Raw genomic sequence first — 22,794 nt, 5'->3', positions numbered from 1 at the left:
CACTTCCTGTAGATTTCTTTTATTCTGACTGATGTTAATATATATTTGGTGTCTCCATATTGGGTCATAATTTCTTTCCATAGTTTCATTTGTCCTAGAAAAATTTAAATAAGTTCAGTCAGAGTATTTGTTTCAAGGCTTACTGATGACTGAAACAACATTTTGAAAATGTTATTTTATTTCTAGTCGTACAGCTGTTCATGTTATTGTTCGGTTTACAAAGAAACTTCTTCAAGACGACATTTCTCCTTTATCTGGATCTGAGCTTTTGCTACTTGTTAAAGGAGCTTTCATTTTTGTATGTCGTCAGATGTACAGAACTTGTGAAGGCCTGCAGATGGTAATTCCTTATGGTTTGCATGAAACTGTTGGAGAGGCCTGGAAAAAGGTAAATCTTGTTTTGGAGTGGGAAGACTGGAAAAAAAAATCTTACTATAAGAAGTTCAGCTTATGTAGTAGTTCTTTACTTCATGTTTCTTGTATTTAAGTGCAGTTGTTGTAAAAATGAAGTCTACTTTTCAAATTCTGCTTCTGTATGTAAACCTAGCAGAAGCCTAGTTTGAGACTTCTGTGTCTTAAGATTAAACCAGGAACTCTCAAATTCAGTAGACTGATCATTCATTTTCCTTGAGGCTTGAGGTCACGATAGCCAGTGTCCACCACAGATCTTGTGTTCACTCTTCATTTGGGATATTTTGAAAGGAAAACTACTGAGATGTAGTCTTGGTAATTTTTAGCTAGTTCATTTCAGTGGGATATACAAAGTGAAAAAAGAAGATTCCAGATATTTGACTGAAGAATATTTCAATGGCATGTACTTGAGTGTAATGACAAGTACTAAGCAGGAATTCTTGTCTTATCTGTGTACCTGGGTATATTATGAAGTGTAGACTCTGTAGTTCAATTTGATTGCTATTCTAATGCTCTTTGTTTGATTGCTAGTCTAATAACTCTTTCTCCATGAAAGAGCTTGGTTCTAACAGTTCTGTTTATTTTGCTTTCTGTTACAAATTTACTGAGCAAGGTATATGAATCTCTGTGCTTTATTCACTAAACTTTTCTGTTGTCATTGTTTTGATAGCCATATGCAATGTCAAAATTCTTACTTATTATAAAAATCTAAGGTAGAAAAATGACAGCAAATGCTGCAAGAGCAGTCATCAGAAAGTTCATGGTGAAGAGAACAGTGACTGTAAAATACTTTTTTAGAAAAGGATCAGACCAAGCTGAAAGAAAAAAAAAAAAAGTCTGAAAATCTAAGACTTATTTTGGAAGGAAGTAAGTGGGAGAGAGATTGCATGCAAAGGAAAAATAATGGAACAGCTATTTTTCCTGTCAAACGCTGTATGCTTTTATTATGATTGAAATTCAAAAAGTACAGTCACAATGTAAAGTGAAGCAGAAAAGATCAGAAGGATAAAGCATGAATAGAAGACAGACTTAAATCATCAGCTTCTGGGTATTTCTCACTACTTTTATGTATGAGAATTATAATGAGAGGATATGTTTTGATTGAAAATAAAGATATATCATTACTTATAATTTATCACAGTAAACTCTGTTTCTCATCAAAGAAGGCTGGTTTTGAAACTTACGTTCTTCCTTGCATTGAGAACTTTGGGATTTTACTGAATTAAGATGTTCAGTTCATTTGAATCATGCTGTAATTTACATAACGCAACAATCTCTGTCATTTTGTGCTTCCCTGTTGTGTCACTTATTTGAACTAACCTGTTACTCTAATGTTTATCACAGGCAGACTGTTACATGTTTTTGATGGGCATTTCCAGTCATTTGCTCTAAAGTACCACAGCATTTACAGATGCATGAAAGTGCACATAAATCCTTTATTGTGGTACAGAGCATCATCTAGACAGATTGTTTTCACACATAGAAGATAAATAGGCTGAATATGTTGAATTAAAAAAAAAATAAACATCTACCTGAAAAAAGGTCATTTCTTCATATCCCTTGGAGGTCAAATTGAGATTGAAATTGAATCTAAGTATTCATGACTTCAGGAATTAGGAAGTTAGTATATGAAAGTCACATTTTCAGCTCTGCCATTTTGATTACTTTTGAAATTATTTTCTGTCATTGTTCAGTTTTAAAACAATTGTAGTAGGACTAGGGATAATGGACATAAGATGGAACACGAAAAGTTCCACTTAAACTTAAGGAAAACCTTCTGTACTGTGAGGATGGTGGAGCCCTGGCACAGGCTGCCCAGGGAGAGTGTGGAGTCTCTTTCTCTGGAGGTTTTCAAAACCCTCCTGGACACATTCCTGTTTGACTTGATCTAGGTGGACCTGCTTCAGCAAGGTGGTTGGACTAAATGACCTTTAGAGGTCCCTTCCAAATTGGTGGACTCTGTCCAAGCAGTAGTGACAATTTTTTAATGGATAGATTAGTAATTTGTTTTCTCCTCTCTTATCTGTAAAGCTATATCTTTTTAGCCTGGGGAAGAGGAGGCTGAGTGACATGATAACTGTCTACAACCACCTGAAAGGAGGTTGTATTGAGGTGAGGAGTTCAGTCTCTTCTGCCAAGTAACAAGTTACAGAATAACAGAAAATGACCTCAAGTTGCACCAGGGGAGATTGAGATTGGATATTAAGAAGAAACTGTGCACTGAGAGGGTTTTTAAACACTGACACAGGCTGCCCAAGGAGGTAGTGGAGTCTCCATCCCTGGAGGTACTTAAAAGCCGTGTAGAGGAGGTGCTGAGGGACATGGTCTCAGGGTGGTCTTGGCATTGTGAGGTTAGTGGTTGGACTCGATGTTAAAGGTCTTTTCTAGGTTAAATGATTCTAATATTATTTTATACACCCCATGGAGTTTTAAGACTGATGGAGAAACAATCTATTTCTTGGCAGATTCTACTGGAATCCTGTGAGAAATTGTACAGATGATAATAAAAGGGGAACTTAACAAATCCTCAGCAACTAACTAGTTTAATAGAGGAATTTTTTGTGAATTATTAGTTATAATTTATGTGAGAGTGAATTAATGATTGCTCACTTTTATTAGAATGATTCAGTTTGCTTTTATCCCTAGAAATGTAAAACAACTTAAGTCATTCATTCATCTTGAATGATCTAGAGTGGGTTGACACTTTGACAGAGAAGGGACTGTGTGAGGTTCAACAAAGGCAAGTGCAGAGTCCTGCACCTGGGGAGGAACAACCCCATGCACCAGTACAGGCTGGGGATTGACCTGCTGGAGAGCAGCTCTGCAGAGAGAGACCTGGGAGTCCTGGCTGATAATAAACTAACCATGAGCCAACAATGTGCCCTTGTGGCCAAGAAGGCCAATAGCATCCTGGGATGCATCAAGAAGAGTGTAGCCAGCCGGCTGAGGGAGGTTCTTCTCTCCTAATCTGCCCTGGTGAGGCCTCATCTGGAGTCCTGTGTCCAGTTCTGGGCTACTCAGCTCAAGATGGACAGGGAACCTCTGGAGAGAATCCAGCACAGGGCCACCAAGATGATCAGAGGACTGGAACATCATTCATATGAGGAAAGGCTGTGGGAACTGGGACTGTTTAGCCTGGAGAAGGCTGTGAAAGGCCTTTATCAGCACTTATAAATACTCAAAGGGTAGTTGTTGAGTAGATGAGTCAAGTTTTTTTTTCCATATTGCCCAAGGGATAATGGACACAAGCTGAAACACAGGAAGTTTACTGTGAGAGTGAGGAAACCCTGGCATAGACTGCCTAGGGAGGTTGGGGAGCCTCTTTCTCTGGAACTTTTCAGAACTTGCCTGGGTGTGTTCCTGTGCAACCTAATCAAAATGAACCTGCTTTAGCAGGGATGTTGGACTAGATGATCTGCACAGGTTCCTTCCAACCGCAACTGTTCTGTGAATCTGTAAAATATACAGTGTTTTTCACACCAACTACTTTCAAATGCAATTTAAAGTAGATATTCCATGAAATATAGAAGTATTACTATATATTTATATAACTTCATAGACAGTATATATATTACATAATATAGTGTAATATCTAGTATATTTATATATGTAACTATATCAATAAAAATAGATTAATGTTAATAAATAAGCAAACTTATTTTTTATAGACTTGCTTAATAAATTTAATATTGAGTTGTTGACTGACTCCAGAAGTTGTAGTTCTATTACCTGGGACAGAAGTGGAGTAAAGAGTTGCTTTCTGACATCTTTTTATATTATTTTTACATTCTGGTTTTTGCTTTGTGAGTCTCCTGTAAAAAGTAAAAATTAAGAGGTTTTTATGTTAAGAATTGTAATCAAAGTGTAAAAAATATAATAGCTATAAAATGGTTTATTCCAAAGGAAAAAAACCCCAAACTTTTATGGAACAAAGAATGTAGTGAAATAGTGTATTCTTTGCCAAAGACAAGACCTGATCACAAGCAAGATCTGGAGTTTAAAAATGGTGTCAGTAAGGAGATATTAATTTTTTTTTTTTTATTTCACAGATAAGCTTGCTTTCAGAAAGAGTTCCCACTCCTGTAACTGGTGCAGACTCGACTTCATCTATAGGTCTAGAGTCAAAAAACATGTAAGTTGATGCTTAATTTCTGCACATGCTCAGGTATGAGCACACACTGCTACTTTATCCCCAGTTCAGGTGTGTTACGATCCTGTGTCTTTTTGTCAAATGCATAATGGTAGGAAAAGGGAGTGAAATCATCCTAGCCTAGGTCTCTGTAGTTTTACAGAATTTGTTCTTGACCTTTTAGGACTTTCTTGCTTTACAGAGTTGTGTCTAATCTATGTAACATTGACTTAAAGTTGATTCTTGCTGACTTCAGATATTGGTTTGAGGAAAATGGGAATTAGAAAGCGTAACACACCCTGTTCTATCAGAATGTATTGTATGGCTTTGATGTTGTGTTAATTTAAAATGCTATTCTACTGAATGGTATCTACACCTTCAAAATATTATGTAGCAAGATTGGCAGCATTCTAGTTGAAAGCCTGACACATACTAAGTGAAAGCCATCCTTGCTTTTGTACTAAAAGTCAACATCCCTTTACAGAAGTCTGTACACAAATATTTGTAAGCTGGAAAATCCAGAGTGATCATGATGTTGGTTCAGAATCTAATTCATTGAATAGATTCTGGTTTGCATGTTACCATAGACTTCATGTATAACCAGTAAAGAGGCCACAACAGTTAATACTCTAGTCTGTGATGGTGGCATGTGAACAGGTTATAGCAGTTCAAATCTAGTGGCAAAAAAAAAAAATCAGACTGAGGAGACTTACTAATCATGACCAGTGATATAATCCGCAGTTTCCTCCTACCATCTGAATTTTTCATTTAACTATGAAACATGACATGGTGACGTATTTCTGAGTGAAATTTTTGCTCTGAACGTGACATGGCAGAGCTTCTACAGGAGTGATTAAAATTCAGGGTAATGATTGACTGCTATGAGAAAAAGCTGCATGTTGTTTTCTGGTGGCAGGCATCAAAAAAAGGAAATAAGAACTAGAGATGAAAATCCAGTACGCAAATGTTATTAGAGAAGCATAATCACAAGAGTTTAGTGATGCCAACAGGAATGGTACCTAGATAATGATGATGTAATTACTTCATTTTTCTGTTTATGGTATAGAATATTTTGGAGGTCAGAGGGCATCATTGGACTTTATTTTTGGCTGTTCTTCCTGCCCTGTCTGTAGGAAGTATTTTCCCTTTAGTGCTGTTAATATGTGAAACTATTGTGTATTTCTAGCACCTTATTTTCATTAATCTGTACTAAGTTCTATCAGGAGTCTCTATCTTCTCAAACATGAGTTGCCTTTAGCTCCTTATTGTGTTTTTACATTGGTGAGAAATTCTATGCCCACTTTGCCAATTTGTAACTTCCACCTTAATACCTTAAGGCTTGTCTAGAGTCAGATAGTAAGTCATAAGTAAAGGTAAGGATAGTCAGGTCTTTTGACTTCCTTGTTATATCATCTTTTTGTTCTGTGCTCCTACCTTAGTTTTGCCAGGATGAATTTAAATGTTTGTACAGAATACAGTCCAATATGTATTGTAACTTTGTCAAATGCTTTTTCTTTTTAAACAGAATAAACATATAGAGTAAACAGTGAATTATGTGATGCTGTTTTTTGAAGTAAGAAATTGTAGCTTTGCTTTTTTCCATATCTTTTTTAATTATTATTTTGCTACTCTTGCAGTTTGTTATGGGAAGAGACTTTATTAGATGCCTTGCTAAATTTTTCTGCCACACCCAAAGGACTATTTCTGCTTCATGGCATAGGTGCTGTGAATGATGCTGTGAACTTTATGTTCAGCAATTTATCAAAAAAACTCCAGGTAGGCATTAGAAATCTGTACAGTTTTTCTTTCTTCTAGTGATTGTACTAAAATAAGGAATAATAAAAAAATAAATACAGAAACCATTTTGTCACTGAATTTTTGCAAAAATGAATTTTAAATGTAGTTCACATCTTTGGTATTGATGCCTCACTGATTTAAGTTTGTTGGATATTACTCCTTCAGAATGTTAAGCATATATTTAGTTTTTCTGACTTTACTATAAAAAGTTTGAAATGCTTGGAATATTTTTTTTCCTTCTAAGTGGATATTTTCTAGACCATATTGGTAGGTGGTGTTAAAATCTAGATATTCCTAGGCAATACTTCATGTGTAACCAAAAACCAGATAATATGCATATGTAACATAACATTACAGACATCCTATCCAATATGTGCAGAAATAACATAATACTAATGTTTTTATTCTTTTCTGATGTTGCATGTCTCAATCATAGTATTTTCCATTTAAATTTTGATAAGATACTTGATAAAGTTGTTTAGAATCTGACCCTGTTAAGTCTGTAGAGGATAATATCTATGAACTACTCAAGTCTAACCATACAGTGGATTAAATTCTGTAATCAAATGTATGAAAGATCAATATTTAAGAGATAAATTGTGAATTTCATGCACTGTGAAGAGTGAGCATTGTGCTTTTATATTTATTACTAACAGATAAATGAATACGAAGAGTTTGGTAATAGAGTGATTGTTACACAAATGGCATCAACACCAACTGGAGCAATAGCTCTACAAAATTCAGGTAAATTGAAGAATGATGTTGTTATGAATACTTACATGCTGCAGGCTTGCATACTGGAAAAAGATAGTGAGAAAGGTATTAAAAATATCATCTTAGTGGAATAATTACACAGTGTTAGCAAACACTGTTTAAAGGTCTATTGATTTCTTAATGGAAATCTGTGATTTCCAACATCTAAGTCGTTCACATATCTTGATGCAAGGATTGGTTGGTTGGTTTGTTTGCTTTTTCTTAAATTATGCAAAATCTTTGCTTCAACTCCCAGCCTGTACTGGTGCAAGGAGTTGTTCCTCCCCAGGTTCAGGACTCTGCACTTGCCCTTGTTGAACCTCATGAGGTTCCTCTCTGCGCAGCTCTCAAGCCGGTCGAGATCCCACTGAATGGCAGCACAGCCTTCTGGTGAATCACACAGAACTCCCAGTTTGGTGTCATCAGCCAACTTGCTGAGGGTACACTCTGTCCCCTCATCCAGGTTGTTGATGAAGGTGTTGAATAAGACTGGCCTTAGAACTGATCCCTGTGGAACTCCAGTGGCCACAGGCCTCCAACTTGACTCGGCACCATTGATCACTAAGTCGTCAAGATGCAAAATTTGCAAATATTCTCTCAAGAGTATTTGTAAGTGGGTGGTGTGTAATTAAAATTACTTAATTTGAGGACTGCCAAAATGGCAGGCAAATTTCTGCCAGTCAAGGAAACGGATTGTTTATTTCTTATCATTTATGCGTCTGGGACCTTACAGAAAACAGGGACCAGATCTACATGAGGATTAGCGTGTATGTCCTGTTTGAGGTCCGTGGGCAAGCTGTTTCTTATGGCCTTGGTGTCAAAGACAAATGGTAGACCAAAAATAATCACCACTGATTTTCAAAAATGAGGGGATGTTATGTAATGTACTATAAGTTTTTTATTAAGCCTGTAACTTACATTTGGAGATTTCACAGTTAGATGGCTATCCTTCCTCTTCCCTTTTAATATTAAACATTTTCAATTCAGCTAGTAGTGCTTGTGTTAGAAATAGTGGTATGATTTCATTGTGGTATGGTTTCATTTATTAATGATTTAGATAAATCTGTATTTTTAAACTACAGAGTCAAAACTGGCTAAACCTTGATTCTTAGCAGTTAATTTCTTAAAGAAGATAAGCAGCACATTTATATGGAAGATACATAAATATCATCCTACTTTAGTATAATAATCTTTGCAAACTGTTGCTGTAGACTTTAGATAGACTTTAGAAAGGTCATTTGACTAAAAGATTGAGAATAGCAGGGAGAGTTGCCCTGAGACAGTCTGCCTTGTGATATTTTAGTTCACTACTTGTGAAATTTAGAGAATTTTGAGAATCTGAAGTAGAATTGTGGTTTAACATGATTTTTTAATATGAAAATTGTTTTTCTGGTATTCTTGCCATTCTCATGATTACAGCAAAAATTCATTTTAGGCTTTATAAAGGCACTTGTAACAGAGTTATGGGCTCTTTTGGAGTGTGGAAAAGATGATTTGAGGATAACCCAACCCAAATCTACTACAATTGACCCTATTGACCAAAGCTGTCAGAAGGTGAGAAATTACTTAATCTTCTGTATTGACATGTTAAAAACAGTGCTATATACCAATTGCTATATTGCAATGATAGCTGCTTCTTCACATGTGGGGCAGAATTAGTATTATACGCTAGTCAAATGATGAGTAATTGAAAGGATTCTTGTGTTGGGTGGTAGGTCACAATGCCAAGGATTCACTAAAGTCCATATAAAGCAATAAATAACAATTGTGACAAAACTGAAAGTCATAAGATACTGGCCATCAGTTCGTATCTGTGATTACTATAGTAAGATCAGGGAGAGTGATGTGTTTTAGTGTGCTGTGTCTCTAGATTTTATAATTGTGATAACAAAAGTATTACAGTTGTCAAAATTACTTGTAGAGTGTAATAGATAATACAGACACTACTGTTTTTTTAGGTTACATAGACATCTGCCAGCCTACAAAGAAGCATAAGAACAAAATGAAATAATTGTTAAATGTTTACTTGGTTATGCTTAATTGTTTAATATTCCCTATTATTTCCCTTTTTTTTCTTTCTCTAGTCTTTCCTGTCTCTGATAAACTTGCTCACTTACCCTGCAGTTTTTGAGCTCCTGAGTAAACAAGATATGCCAAATAAACCAGTATATTCACTCCGTGAAGTACCTACAGATATTATTGTAAGTGTAATTTTACTTTGAAAGACAAATACTTCTGTGAAGACATTTTCCCTGATAAAAATGTTACTTTAATAATACTATAAATTTTTTCATCTTGCTGAAGTTTTTCTGCATTTTATATTATATACAGCATGAGGGCAGTATATGCACATATCACTTCATGTTAACCTAAATTTTAATTTTTAAATCCTAAAAATAATATAAAATTTGATGCCTAATTTAAGGATCATCTTTTGTGGCTTGTGCTAGAATTGTGTTTTTCATGGAAAAAAAAAGAGAGAAATAAACGCTTCTGCATATATATTCAGTTACATACTGGAAAGTGATAGAAAACATCTATACTTGTGTTTTATATAATGGTGTTCTGTCACACTATTTGTAGATTTAGAGTAAAATAAAACCCACAGGTGATTCACACACAGAAGAAAGCATGAATTGGAAAGTTTACTGATTAAGATATATTTTAGTACTAAGAAAAATACTATCGCCATTTCTGTAGATAGCGTTGGCTTATATTTGATCAACCAATCCTGTGGGGCTTTTTTCTCATCTGCAAAGCACAGGTAAATATAGTCTGTGACCTTCAATGGCAGGTACATTAGGTTTTTTTTCTGTTGAGCTAGCACTTTGACTTGCTGTTGCGTTTAAATGTCTGTTTAGCAGAAGCTCTGTTTGATAATAGTTTAAGTTGTTTAGACAGTGTATATCATAATCGTGTATGTTATTTTTGGGGGTGATGTTTGTGATTCTTTTTTGTAAACTGTTTTGATGATTTCAGGAGGATTTGCGATGATAAGTTTCATTTTGTCAGTCTGCTCAATGCTGGTGTGTCCACTGATGGATAGTTCTGTTCAGTCATCAAGTTTTCTGAGGCATGAGGAACATGGGAGATAGATGTTTTTTGAAGGTGATACATATTTGACAGTTTTCAAATTGGAGTAGATCTTAAGTAATGATTCTTGTGACTTTTGAAAGCCCGTGTTGTATTGGCTTTTGAGGCATTTCAGTATTTGGTGGAATTCTGTAGGTTTCCAGAAACAGCAATAGTGATAAAATTGTTCAAAGTTCTCTGAACAGTTGCAGATGTTTTAGATGGGATTTGTCTCAAAAAAGCCTAAAACAGACATTCAAGAATATGTAGATAACAGACGGGAAATAGTTCATCTAATGTCAATTTAACATGTAATGCCAAAGTGCAAGTACTCAGAAAACTCAGGTTAAGCAGAAATATAGTTTTGTTATAACCATAGTTTTGGGCAGTGATTGCAGAAAGCTAAAGATAAAAGATTTAAACAGATGTAACTGGTTAGAAAGCAAACAATTTCACTGCTATTAGAGGATGTAATTGCTTTGTGTACTTGTTTTTTTCTATTTCTGAATGCTGAAGTAGATTTGCTAAAGTACAGAGATTAATAATATTTGCATGCCCTTTATTTCTTAAATACACAGGTTTTAAACTTTTTTTTTCCTCCTCTGTATTTTTTGCTAACTAGTTGCATTGTTGACTGGACAGATCAATTGGATTTTACTATTTTTAACTTTTGGCTAATAAGGTTTTTATTTTGTGCCCTTAGGGAAATTTTTCTAAACACATACCAAATTTGGTTTTGTTTCCCACATAAAAAATATAGAAAATGGATCAGATTAACCAGGATCCCTCACTCTGCCTTCACTCTTCCTTTGAGAGGTTCTACAGAACTCATATGTAAGGGAATCGAGTTTGGAAAGGGCCCTCCAGATCTGTAGTTTTGAAAGATGTTTAAATGTAGGGGGTTTTTTTGTTGTTATTTGGTTGTTTTTTTCCCCAGTGGGATTCTTATATTTAGATGGTGTGTCTTTACAAAGTATTCAAAGTAGATGACATCCAACCTGTAATATTTAAGGTATGCTGTGTAGTTGAGCAGTGCAGATCTATGTGCGTATTTTTCTGATGAGACCTTATGTTGGATCATGTTCTTTATCTTGCTTCATAACATCCCAAATCAGAGCTCGGTCTGGTTTCTCAATAGTCCTCTCTCTTTGCCTACTCTTTCTACTGTTTTGCAGGCTCCAAGCTTTGATATAAATATGAGAGGGAGAGGTTGTTGCCAGAGAAATATCCATTGGCATTTAACTCTTTGCACATGTAGATATGTAAAAAACCTTAAACTCCTAAAAAATCAGTAGCTTGTATTATTGATTTTATGAACAAGTCTCAAGGTGTGAGTTCAATTGTTTTCTTGTGAAATTTATTGTAAACATATTATGTGAAAAAAGTGCATTCTTCACAGCTATTTCTCCTACCATTAAAAAAAATGTAATAGGGAAGATACAGTTTCACTGTATTCTAAATAAGCATGTATTTTATGAAAACAGTTTACTACAAGAAGTTTTAGATTTCTTTTCTACTACTGACAGTTTTACTGTTGTGTTTACTTTTCTCTATTGAAAACCTGAACTTTGATTGATTTCATGAAAGTGTGGGTCTTAACTTTTCTCGCATACTGAAATTGTTCTAACCAGTTGAATAATAACTGCCTCTGGTGTCTCAGAAACTATATTTCTTAGAAGTGGAGAAAACAAAAATCTGGATTTAATCCAGATTAAATAAAGCCTTTAAAGACTTGATAGTTTGTTTGTTCTGACTGAAGCACAGCAATCTGTCTTCAAGACGATAACATCATTGAATGTGTTTTTTTTATTAATTTCTTAGTCTTTTAATGAAGTTATTTCTTTAGAAGCAGTTTGGATATGCAGTGAACCAGAAGGGAAGCTAATTAGGTTGGATTTGTGGAAGAAGTGGGAAACAGCCACAGGTCATTGTCTTATTACATGAGATGCTGTAGGATGAATAATGTAAGCCTTAACATCCAAGCCAAGCCTCGCTACGCTGAGAATAAACGAATGTGTTTTGAAGCATGTAGTACTAACCAGTGTTAGAAAGGATATTACACTGAAGAATTTGCTGTTTTTTTGTTAAAATGCATTTTGAATATACAAAAATCAGTTGTTATTTAATACTAAATAAGAACCAAGATATTTGATACCTTAATATGCTACGATCTTTTTGCATGTTTAATGATATGGTGTTTTTTAACTGATTTTTTTTTTATTCCCCCTAGCCTTCTGTATGGTTTCCTATAGTCATTGAATTTTATGGTAGAAAACACCTCTTGTACAGAAATAATTTCTGTGTGTGTTTTAATAATAGGTTTCATTTTATAGTGAGCATCCATATGAAACTACAATGTACATAAAATTTAAAATCATACATTTGACTTCTTTTGGCAGGATATCATTGACAGACTTATAATTTTGAATTCAGAAGCTAAAATGTGTTCATTATTCAGTTATGAACAATCACATATCTTTGGTCTGAGGTAAGATGCTCGTTTTTTATTCTCTGGTCACATTAACGAAGTAGGATATAACATGCTTGGATGTGTTGCTTCTGATAAGATAACATTGTCTGGTTTTTATTATGCATGAAGGTGAAATTCCCTCTTTTTTAATGTAAGAAGATTAAATGGAAAAATGGCCTACAAAATGAGAATACCAATGAATCTAATCGTATTACCTGTAAATGGATATAGTGTAATATGATAAGCAGTAACAGAAATTGGATGCTGTTATTTTGCCTAGTTGATTGTAGAGAGCACGTGGTACATCCATTGTGGTGCATAAAACAAGAATCACACGAAAATAATAAATAATTTTTTACCATGTTTATACCAGAGTTTCACTCATCTAATTTCCTTAATTATGAAGTATTGACTTAATTATCATCAATTTCACCAAAACTTATTTTGAGGAGAAGATTACTATTTGATCCCAAGTATTTCTAGAACCCAAATGAGCACTTAAAATATGTTCATACTGTCATGCTAGTGTTTTGTACTATTAAGTGCTTGATAATGTATTAACATAGAAATTAGTGTCTGTATTTTTCCTGTTTTCCAAAGTTTAATATATAAATCCTGAATTTCACATTTTTGTTATTAATGTATTTTGTGCAATAAAAGATCTCTCCTGGAATGTACTTCATAGTATGGAAAACTTTAATAATCTTACTTGTGCAAGATAGTGTCCAGTTAAGAACTGCAACATTAGCTTTCTGCAGTGATATTTTTACTTTGATATTACAGTAAAATGATTTCCTACTGTGTATGAATAACCATAAGATACAGTAGAATTCGCTGATAAGGATGAGCATGAAGGAGATGAAAACTGGCAGGCTTTGGAGTTAAGAGATATACAATTTTGTCATATAAATCGGAAGTTAGAAATGCTGCTTTAGAGAAAATCGTTAGTTGGATAGGAGTGAGAATTCCTAAGATGAAATTTGAAAGCTAAGATATTATTCTTCGTTTAGGATTATGGTGTCTCCACAAAATGCTTGACAGACCTTCCATTGGTTTAATTAGGGGTAAGGGAAAGTGAGATAAAGTACAGATTAAAATAATACTTTACTTTTATATTGTTTTCTACTTTTTAAAAGTGAAAGAACAGATTTCTCCTACAGTGATATTAGAAATCTTTGTAAGTTATATGGAAAAATGAATTAATAAATCTGATTATGTAAGTTGTTAACTTCCATCTGTGCTGTAGGACAGAGACTGTCACACAAATACATGGATCATGTTTTTGAACTTGTGTTGAAGGCTTAGAGTAGCTTCTGTAAAGCAACAGAACTGCCAGAGGTACACATTTCAGCAATGTAACAAGCTCATCTGTAGTCATGGAAAATAAGCTGTTTTGTTATACAGATAAAATGAGCTTTAGAGTTCACTGAGATAATGACATTTTCTGCTGGACACTGACAAAGTCAAAATTCAAGTGAAAATCTAGTCAAACTGCCAGATTTCAAGAAAAGATCAGGTAGGATTTTCAGTGTGGAAACCTACTCATGAAAGTGGTAGATATTTTAATAGTTAAGGAGTAATCAGATAAAGGGAAGATTTTTAAAAACACTTAATTATCATTTTCAGTAGAGACTTCATGTCCTGCATATTTTGGAATATCAGTGATACCTAGGACCTCATATTTAACTTCATTTTTAACAGATTGTCTGTTGTTTGGAAGCCCTGTTCCTTTCCCCCCCATTTGTCTTTGCCTTTCCTATACAAGAAAGGAAGATATTTTAGGGATTTTAATATTGGCCTGTGTTTACCACAGATATTGTAAGGGTATGTTTTCTTATTGATTAAATGGTTTTGCAAGAGCTTGTGGGGCTTGCTGTAAAAATGTTTTGTTTTGGTTTTTTTTTCAAATTATGACCAACTGCCTACACAAAGAAACTTTTTTTTCTTACATTCATTTAGAGTTCCCTATTAAAATGATACCAGAATTCTGGATGATTCTGGAATTTTGCATGCTTACTGTATTGTTTGTAGTACTAAAACTTGCAAGAAACCCTAAGCTGCGTTATCTGAATATGAGAGGTACACAGTTAATTTTAAATGCCTTTTGAAACCAAGTTCTCTTACCTTTTCCATGAGCACAGCTGACTGCAGACATCTGTGTTCTGCAAAATGAAACTTGCCTTGATTTTTCCTCCTTGATCAAATTCCATCAAAAATACCAAATTCAGCAGCAGTTAGATCAAATAATATCAGATGTTTAACAGATCTGAAAATTTAGAAAGCTAATTAGAAAGAGCAAGAGATATGTACTTCTCTTTGTTGCTATGTAGAAGTAAAATATTTAAATGTTTATCACAACTGCAACATTTGAAAAAACAAACAGTTTTGTGACGAATAATTTTGGTAAACTGTTTGTCTAGAAATGCTTCTTTCTGCTAGACTTAATACCAAACCCATATTCTTTCAATTATTCAGAGATCTACACAGGCATATACTTTAGGTGAGCCATCTGTACAAATAACAGAGCTGAGTGCTGTACTTCATATCTTTTTAACTTCTAGGTTATACTCTGAGGTCCTGTAACCTGCTTTTATCATTTAAAAAGGTTACAGATTGAATGTTAAGCAACTTCTGAAAGTTAGAACTATGTTCTTCTTTGTGTGTATATTGTGCTTCAGTGACTTAAAATTATCTTTGTTACTGTTACAATGTGGGGTCCCTCCCACAGGAGATTGTCCTCCATAAACTTTTCCAATATGGGTCCTTCCCACAGGCTGCAGTTTTTCATGAGCTACTTCAGTGTAGGTCTCATCCACGAGTTCAAAAGTCCCGACATCAAACCTCATCTGCCAGGACCTCCCTCCAGGGTGGGCTTCCCACAGAGTCACAGCCTCCTTCAGGCACCCATCCACTCTGGTATGGGGTCCTACACGGGCTACGAGTGGATCTCTGCTCCCCAGTGGCCTCCATGGACTGCAGGGGCACAGCTGCCTCACCATGGTCTTCCCCAGAGACCACAGAGGAGGTCTGTCTTAGAGTAGCTGGGCACCTCCTCGCCTTCCTTCTCCACCGACCTTGGTGTCTAAGGAGCTGTTCTCACATTCTCACTCCCTTCTTTTGCTGCTGCAGTTTAGCAGCTGTACAGCAACTTCTTCCCCTTCTCAATTACATTAATCACAGAGGCGTTACCTCCATCATTAATTGGCCAGGCCTGGGTCAGCTGTGGTTCCATCTTAGAGCCAACTGGCACTGATCCTGTCACCTACAGGGGGAGGTTCTAAAAGCTTTGTACAAGAAGCCACCCCTATAACCCTCCTCTACCAGAACCTAGCCACACAAACCCACTAAACCCTAAAATGTATCAGTACTCCAAAATAAATTCAAAGATAGACTGTAAGTGCATAAACCTCAGAAGAAACAGTATTACTAGGAATAGGATTAGACTGTGAGTAGTGGGAGGTGATCAGAGTTGGTCTACAGACAGCTTTGCAAGAATTTCCCTTATTCTATGATTCTATGATTTAATAGTATGCTTGTAACATATACTGTTCCAGGAAAAAATTTATCTTCTTTTTTTTTTTTGTGTGTGTGTCTGTATATGTGGATACGTGGTGGTAATAGGCATCTGAAAAGTTTAAAAGAGAGAAAATAATCTTTCTTTGCTATCTTGTATACATATACCACTGTATTTTATTTGTTTGTTTTTCACCACAATGTCTTATTTTAGCCATAAGTCAATAAAATACCTAAATTTTGTAAGGTCAAAAAGCCTTTTGTATACTTTTTAATGTATATTCCAAATCAGAAGAATCTTTTTTAGCTACCCCCCCACCCTGGGTTTTTCACTGAAACGCCTCAGGCTGGTGTCTATCAAGTAACAAGGAAAGCACTCTGTTCAAGAGTTTTCCTATCCTGCAGGAAAATACCTGGAAAGCTCTGAAAGTTAATCCCTTTCCTTCAAATATGCAAATTGACACTTTAAAATTAAAGACACAGTGTGCTTGCTTCACAATAGTGATATTTGAAGATAACTTATTTTGTAGAATCATAATTTGAACTGCAATGAAAAATAGGTTTATTTTAGGGCTGTGTAAAGTAAGGCTGAAAAGGGAGTATTTATTACAGTGTTCTGTGTAAATTGTCTAAATGCATTTATGTTTATGTGGAATTATAGAAAATTAGAAATATTAATCTAAGTCACATGTTCATTCATGTAATCCCCAGGATTGTAGAACTACAGAGCCTGACACAGCTAGAATATTGGCTTGTTTTCAGATTTGTAATAAATATTCTGACATTAAGTCACCTTTTCTTGTCATATGGTGATTTTTTTTTTTTCTTACAATACTAATTTTCTTGTGTGCTGAATGAGTGCAGAAGATGATAAAAATGGATTGTATTGATTTCTGTTGGCACACAAAGCTAGTAACAGATCTAGGAAAAAGAATTTAAATGGTTTATACTATACTGACATCAAAATCAATCATGGTCTTGAAATTTGCCTCAAAGTAGTATGTGTTAGTCAAACTTTCAGCAGTGAAATCTGGGTGAATGAATTAAATCTTACAGGTGCAGGGAGTCGAATAAGTATGTGATAGGCAAGTGATAATTTTGTGGGTTTAGGAAATACAGATAATACACACCTCAGCATTCTTTTCCAATGTGTTTTCATCTACATTGTACACACACCCTCATATATATAACTGCATTTTAATAATGAGGTAGCTTCAGCATGTGGAAGAACGTGACCTCTTAATTATACTTACCCTATCTGTATTGCCAATTAAGAGAATATGTGATTTTAATGTTTGCAACACAATGGAAGAAGCATGAATTATCTTGTTTTCTAAATGCACAAGACACAAATTCTGATTACTCTTTTTTTCTCAGGTCAGCACACTGTTTAGATTTATCACCTCTTTTTCTCTTTTTTTGTAAAAAGCATTATGATTAACAAGCTTCTTGTTAATGTTTGCATATAATTATTTAAAGACTACTTTATTATAAATCAAAGCAAAGCTTTTTATTTAAAAATGGTTTTAAATAAATTAAGTTTTCTTCTTTATAGAAACACAGCATTTTTTACTAGTTAGTTACTAACCAATAACAAGGTTTGTACCTCTTCCTTTTCACATATCTTTTATTTTAAATACACTCTTATAGCCCATAACACTTTTGTCTCATGTCACTGATCAGTCTTTTCGATCACTAACGTTTGAATGACTGGCTGGGACATTTCCTGTTGCAACAAGATTTATGGTGCTATTGACTGTGTTATTGGGTGGATGTACTGAAGAAAGTCTTATGCCACATCCTGTCACATCCAACATCCTTATGTCTTTGTGAATGGAAGGAAGCCGTGTTCATAGAGCTCCTTCTCTCAAAGAGTGTGGTAAGAGAGGAGAGGAATTGAGCCTAAGAGTATTCCTCCAAATCTGCCAGATTTGAATTATCTTATGTAGGCAACACGAAAAACTACGTAGTGCTCCAATTATTGTTTACCAAACTCTTTTCAAATAAGTACAGTTGAGTTAATGTCCAGTTTTCTGTTAAGTGGATTTTCTATTCAGTAAATTCTCCACAGTTCTTTGGAAACAGACCTCTTCCTTCAAAGTGTGCTGAATGTGCCAGAGGAAAAAAAAACTTGTCCAGTAGTGATCAGTGAAGAGTGCGCATGTCCTGTAAATCTTCAACACATTTAATAATCCAGAGATCAAAGAGGACAAAGTCTACATTAGTAGTGATGGGGATTTGCAGCAGGGTTATGTTGGCATTCTTACCTATCATGTAGTTATGCAATAATTCAGTTTTTTGTTATTTTACATGTTAATAAAAGTTTGTTAGCTTTATTCATTTAAAAAACATATAATGAATAAAATAGGAACAGCAGAGAGAGGATTGTCACTTGTTGAATTTTTTTTTCCCCTTCACTTTATTCAACTGAGGGAAATGAAAATGCATCACTTCCTGGGATTCAAAGTCTGCTTCCCTTCCAAATCCTCTCTAGCCTGGCAAGTGATGCTCATGAAAACCGTTTTTGTTTAGCTAGGGAAGCTCTTTTGCCATTACATGTGATTTGTAAGTACATTTGGTAGCTAAAGTGCTGCAGGTGCTCTTTTGAAAACCTTTTCATGTGGAAAACATTGTAAGAAATACAGCAGTCCCTGAGTTTTCCTGCTGGGAGAAACTTAACTGCTTCTGGTAGTAGCTTTCTGTTGCTCCTGGCATCAGAAATGTAACTCAGAATATTGATAAATACTATTAGGAAGATCTCATGTTTTTCAAAACCACTATGAGCATTGCCTTTAGTGGGACAATTAAAAGCCTTGATTCTTTAGTAAGACCATATGCAGAGGCATGTTCTCACTGCTCATTACTAGCACCCTTTGTTCGGTCTGCGAAGGCAGGGCTGAAACTTCCAAGTGTCGTTTGTGTTCTAATACTAACTAGGTAATAGTAATTGACACTTGATGTGTAGATCAGTTTTCTCATTGGAGTTCAGGCCGTTACTCAAAGCACAATAAAAAATAAATCAAATTGTTAGTGTAGGCCCTGGGGATTGAAACCTCCTGAGATTCAACAAGGGCAAGTGCAGAGTCCTGAACCTGCCAGGAGGTTTAGAGACAGGTTCTGCTTCCCCTCTACTCTGACGTGGTGAGGCCTCATTTGGACTCCTGTGTCCAGTTCTGGGCTTCTCAGCTCAAGAGGGACAGGGAATTGCTGGAGAGAGTCCAGTGAAGGGCCACCAAGATGATCAGGGGAATGGAGCATCTTCCTTATGAGGAAAGGCTGCAGGAACTGGGGCTGTTCACATAGAAGATGAGGAGACTGGGGAATGACCTCTTTAATACTTACAAGTATTTAAATGATATACGTCAAGAAGATGGGGTGACACGTTTTTTTTGTAGTGTCCAATGGTAGGACTTTAGGGTAATGGACAAAAGCTGGAATACAAAAAAGTTCCACTTAAAAAAAAACTTCTTTCCTGTGAGAGTGAGGGAGCTCTGGCACAGGCTGCCCAGGGAGGATGTGGAGCCTCTTTCTCTGGAGGTTTTCAAAACCTGCCTGGATGTGTTCCTCAGTGACCTGATCTAGGTGGACCTACTTTACCAGAGTGCTTGGACTAGATGATCTTTAGAATTCCCTTCCAACCCCTACCATTCTATGATATTCAATATTTTGAGTGTGTCCCTGAGGATGACAACACTGGAGTTATTTAATTAAAATTTTGCTTTGGATTTCCTTGTTGATATAAATATTCATTTAGCAAGAAGGAGATCCTGCTATGACAAACAGGTTACAATTTTGTGGGAGTTTTATATATTTATTTTTTTAGATATTGATTTCTGGGAGAGAGAGACTTTGACTTGCCTCATAGCTGAATTCTACAGATGTCATGCTGTATATTTTGCACTGGCATGAATTAGCCCTGCCTATATCTATAAAAGGCTGTAACTGCAAGCCAAAAAAACCACCTTTTACTCAAGACCAGTTCATCTCACCATTTTGGGTTACATCACTTAAACCTTATAGACAGCATAGACACAAGCATTTCAGGTTTGGTTAGCAATTGCATGCTTCCTGAAGGCATATATTCCTGAGATTGCAGTATAGTTCACATTGGAGACGCTGATTTCTCGCTATGATGAATAGATTTCTGCGTACAGCAGGAAATTTTATCTTATTTTTCTGGAAAGATGTACTGACTGTGATAGAGTTGATTTTCATCGTAGCAAGCCACATGGTGCTGACCTTTGGATTTCTGACTCAAACGCAGTGTTCTTTGTGCACTACTCAGAAGCAGAGCTTGCTTCCTTTCCCAACTCCCCATCAAGTAAGCTAGGGGTGAGAAAGAGGTCGCCACTGGCCACTACTGGTACAGCTCCCTCAGTTTGACCAGAGGCATGTTCCATAACAAATATCATTACTCTCAGCAATAAAAACTGTGAGTTTGGAGGACTGTCTTGCAGGTAGCTATTCCTCAGAGACTGGATAGGCATTGGTCTGCTTGTGGGAGCTAGTGAGCAACTGGAAAGGTGCATAGTTACTGGCCGTTGTCAACCAACCCAATCTTTCGCTGCCAGTTGAGTGTTTGCAGATGTGCCTGAAGTGAGGACAGAGCATTAGACTGGCTTTGGAAAGAACATATATTATGAAAGTAAGGAAGAATAGTCTATGGGAGTGTAGTGGGGATGGCAGAAAAACTTCAATTGGATTTACCATAATAAAGGTGGTGTTTGAGAGAGGTATAATTTGAAGTTGGGGAAAAAAAAAGAAAAAGTGAGAAAATGGGAGTACAGGGAACACTGTATTATTTTGTATTCTTAAAAGGAGCTCATAGAAAAAATTATTGAGAAATACAGCAATAAGCTATCCTCATAATGGGTTGTTTTAACAACTCAAGGAAATTCATGGGTGATTTCATTATATTATTTTCAAGTAAAAAAATTTAGAGAGGAAGATAAAAATTAACAAGATGTTTTTAGCAGCCAGAATTGTTTGCTGTCTGCTTTATATCCCATGAAGGACCTTCTGTTCCACCATAATTAAATAAGTTATTATGATTCCACCTTCCAAAACCAAGGAGACAGTTTACAGGAGTACTAGTTAGCATGCCTTCTTTCACATTAGAGATTTCTGCAATTGTGAAATTACAGTCGAAAGAGGAACATCCAGGGAGCACATTCCAAGAAAGACATAGGACAGGAAATGTAGAATTCAGAGAAAGAATGAATTACTGCTACCATATTTTCTCAGCTATGATATATATTTTTTTATTTTTCTGACAAATTACTATTTTATAAAGACCTGCCTTTGGATAACCTTTATTTTATCTATATTGCAGTCCGTTGCCTGGAATGTTGCATATTTTAGTCGTTTTTACAGAATTACAGGATCGGGATTGAAAGGGAGATTAAAGATTGTGTAGTGCAACTGTTCTGCTCAAAGTGGGTTTCACCAGAGAGTGTTATTCAGGGCTATGGCCAATCTGATTTAGAATATCTGTAAGGCTGGTGGTCCTGCAAGATCTCTGGGCAACCTGTTGCACTGTTTCACCGTCACAGTATGTTAAAATGGAATTTCCTGCCTTTCAGTTCATGCCCATTGCTTCTGATCTTTTCACTAACTGAATACCACTGAGAATAGTCTGTCTTCTTCTTCAGACTCTCCTGTCAGATATTTCTACCCATTGGCAAGATTTATCTTGAGCCTTCTCTTCTGAGAGCAGTCTGAGCTCTCTCAGCTTCTTTTCCTATGTCTCATGGAGCATGGCCTTAGTCATCTTCGTGGCCTTTTTCAGGACCTGCTGCAGTGTGTCTCTTTCATTCTTTTACTGGGGAGCCCAGAACTAGACCTAGTGCTTCAGATCTGACCTTGCCAGTACTTGATAGAGAGGAAAGGTCACCTCTCTCACATGGCCTTCTGGCAGCGATCTTCTTTACACAGCCCAGGATACCGTTGGCCTTCAAGGGCATGTTGCTGTCTCACGTTTGACCTGTTGTCCACCAGGACATCCAGGTGCTTAGCTGAAAAGCTGGTTTCTAACTGGTCAGTCTCCAGCCTGTACTGTTGCATTGGGTTATTCCTTCCCAGGTCTAAACCCATCAGTCTTCTCCCAAATGGTTTCTAAGTGCTAGAAACAGGTTTTTTTCAATTTAAAGTAGTGATACTGAACAGAAGAAATGCTCCATCTTCATAATGGTTTCAGTACTCTTTTTGTTATTTTTCCTTTGTGTTGGTTTATCCTGACTGGGTGCCAGGTGCCTTTCAAAGCCATTTTATCACTCACTCTCCTCAACTGGACAGGAGAGAGAAAAATATAACAAAGGGCTTGTGAGTTAAGGACAGGGAAATCACACAGCTGTTACCATCTTGGACAAAACAGACTCAGAGAGAACTGGTTTGATTTATTAACCATCAGTCAAAACAGAGTAGGTAAATGAGAAATAAACACTGACTCTTAAAACACCTACCCCCACCACTGCTTCTTCCTGAGTTTCTCCTTCCTTCCCCCCAGGCAGCATGGGGGATGAGGAATGGAGGTTATAGTCAATTGATCACAGATGGTCTTTGCCAATGATTCCTCTCAAGGAGAGGACTCTTCACACTTCCCACTGCTACAGTGTGGAGTCCCTCTCAGAAGAGACAGTCTTCCATGGAC

General features: G+C 36.0%; 1 protein-coding gene across 3 annotated transcripts in view; it reads left to right on the top strand.

Annotated features, from left to right (window-relative positions):
• TBC1D32 (TBC1 domain family member 32) overlaps positions 1-22,794 on the top strand; it is an 82,216-nt gene that overhangs the window by 20,984 nt on the left and 38,438 nt on the right. For all 3 annotated transcript variants that reach the window (XM_061989771.1, XM_061989770.1, XM_061989769.1), the window contains 7 exons: positions 187-388; positions 4,461-4,543; positions 6,178-6,316; positions 6,994-7,081; positions 8,526-8,644; positions 9,175-9,291; positions 12,562-12,650. In XM_061989771.1, coding sequence (XP_061845755.1) covers positions 187-388; positions 4,461-4,543; positions 6,178-6,316; positions 6,994-7,081; positions 8,526-8,644; positions 9,175-9,291; positions 12,562-12,650 — 837 coding nt within the window. The remainder of the gene's footprint in view (positions 1-186; positions 389-4,460; positions 4,544-6,177; positions 6,317-6,993; positions 7,082-8,525; positions 8,645-9,174; positions 9,292-12,561; positions 12,651-22,794) is intronic.

This window comes from Colius striatus, chromosome 2, assembly GCF_028858725.1.
Source record: "Colius striatus isolate bColStr4 chromosome 2, bColStr4.1.hap1, whole genome shotgun sequence".
In the NCBI taxonomy this organism is placed as follows: Eukaryota; Metazoa; Chordata; class Aves; order Coliiformes; family Coliidae; genus Colius; species Colius striatus.
Note: the sequence above shows the minus strand (reverse complement) of the source record. Positions and strands in the feature narration are given on the sequence as shown.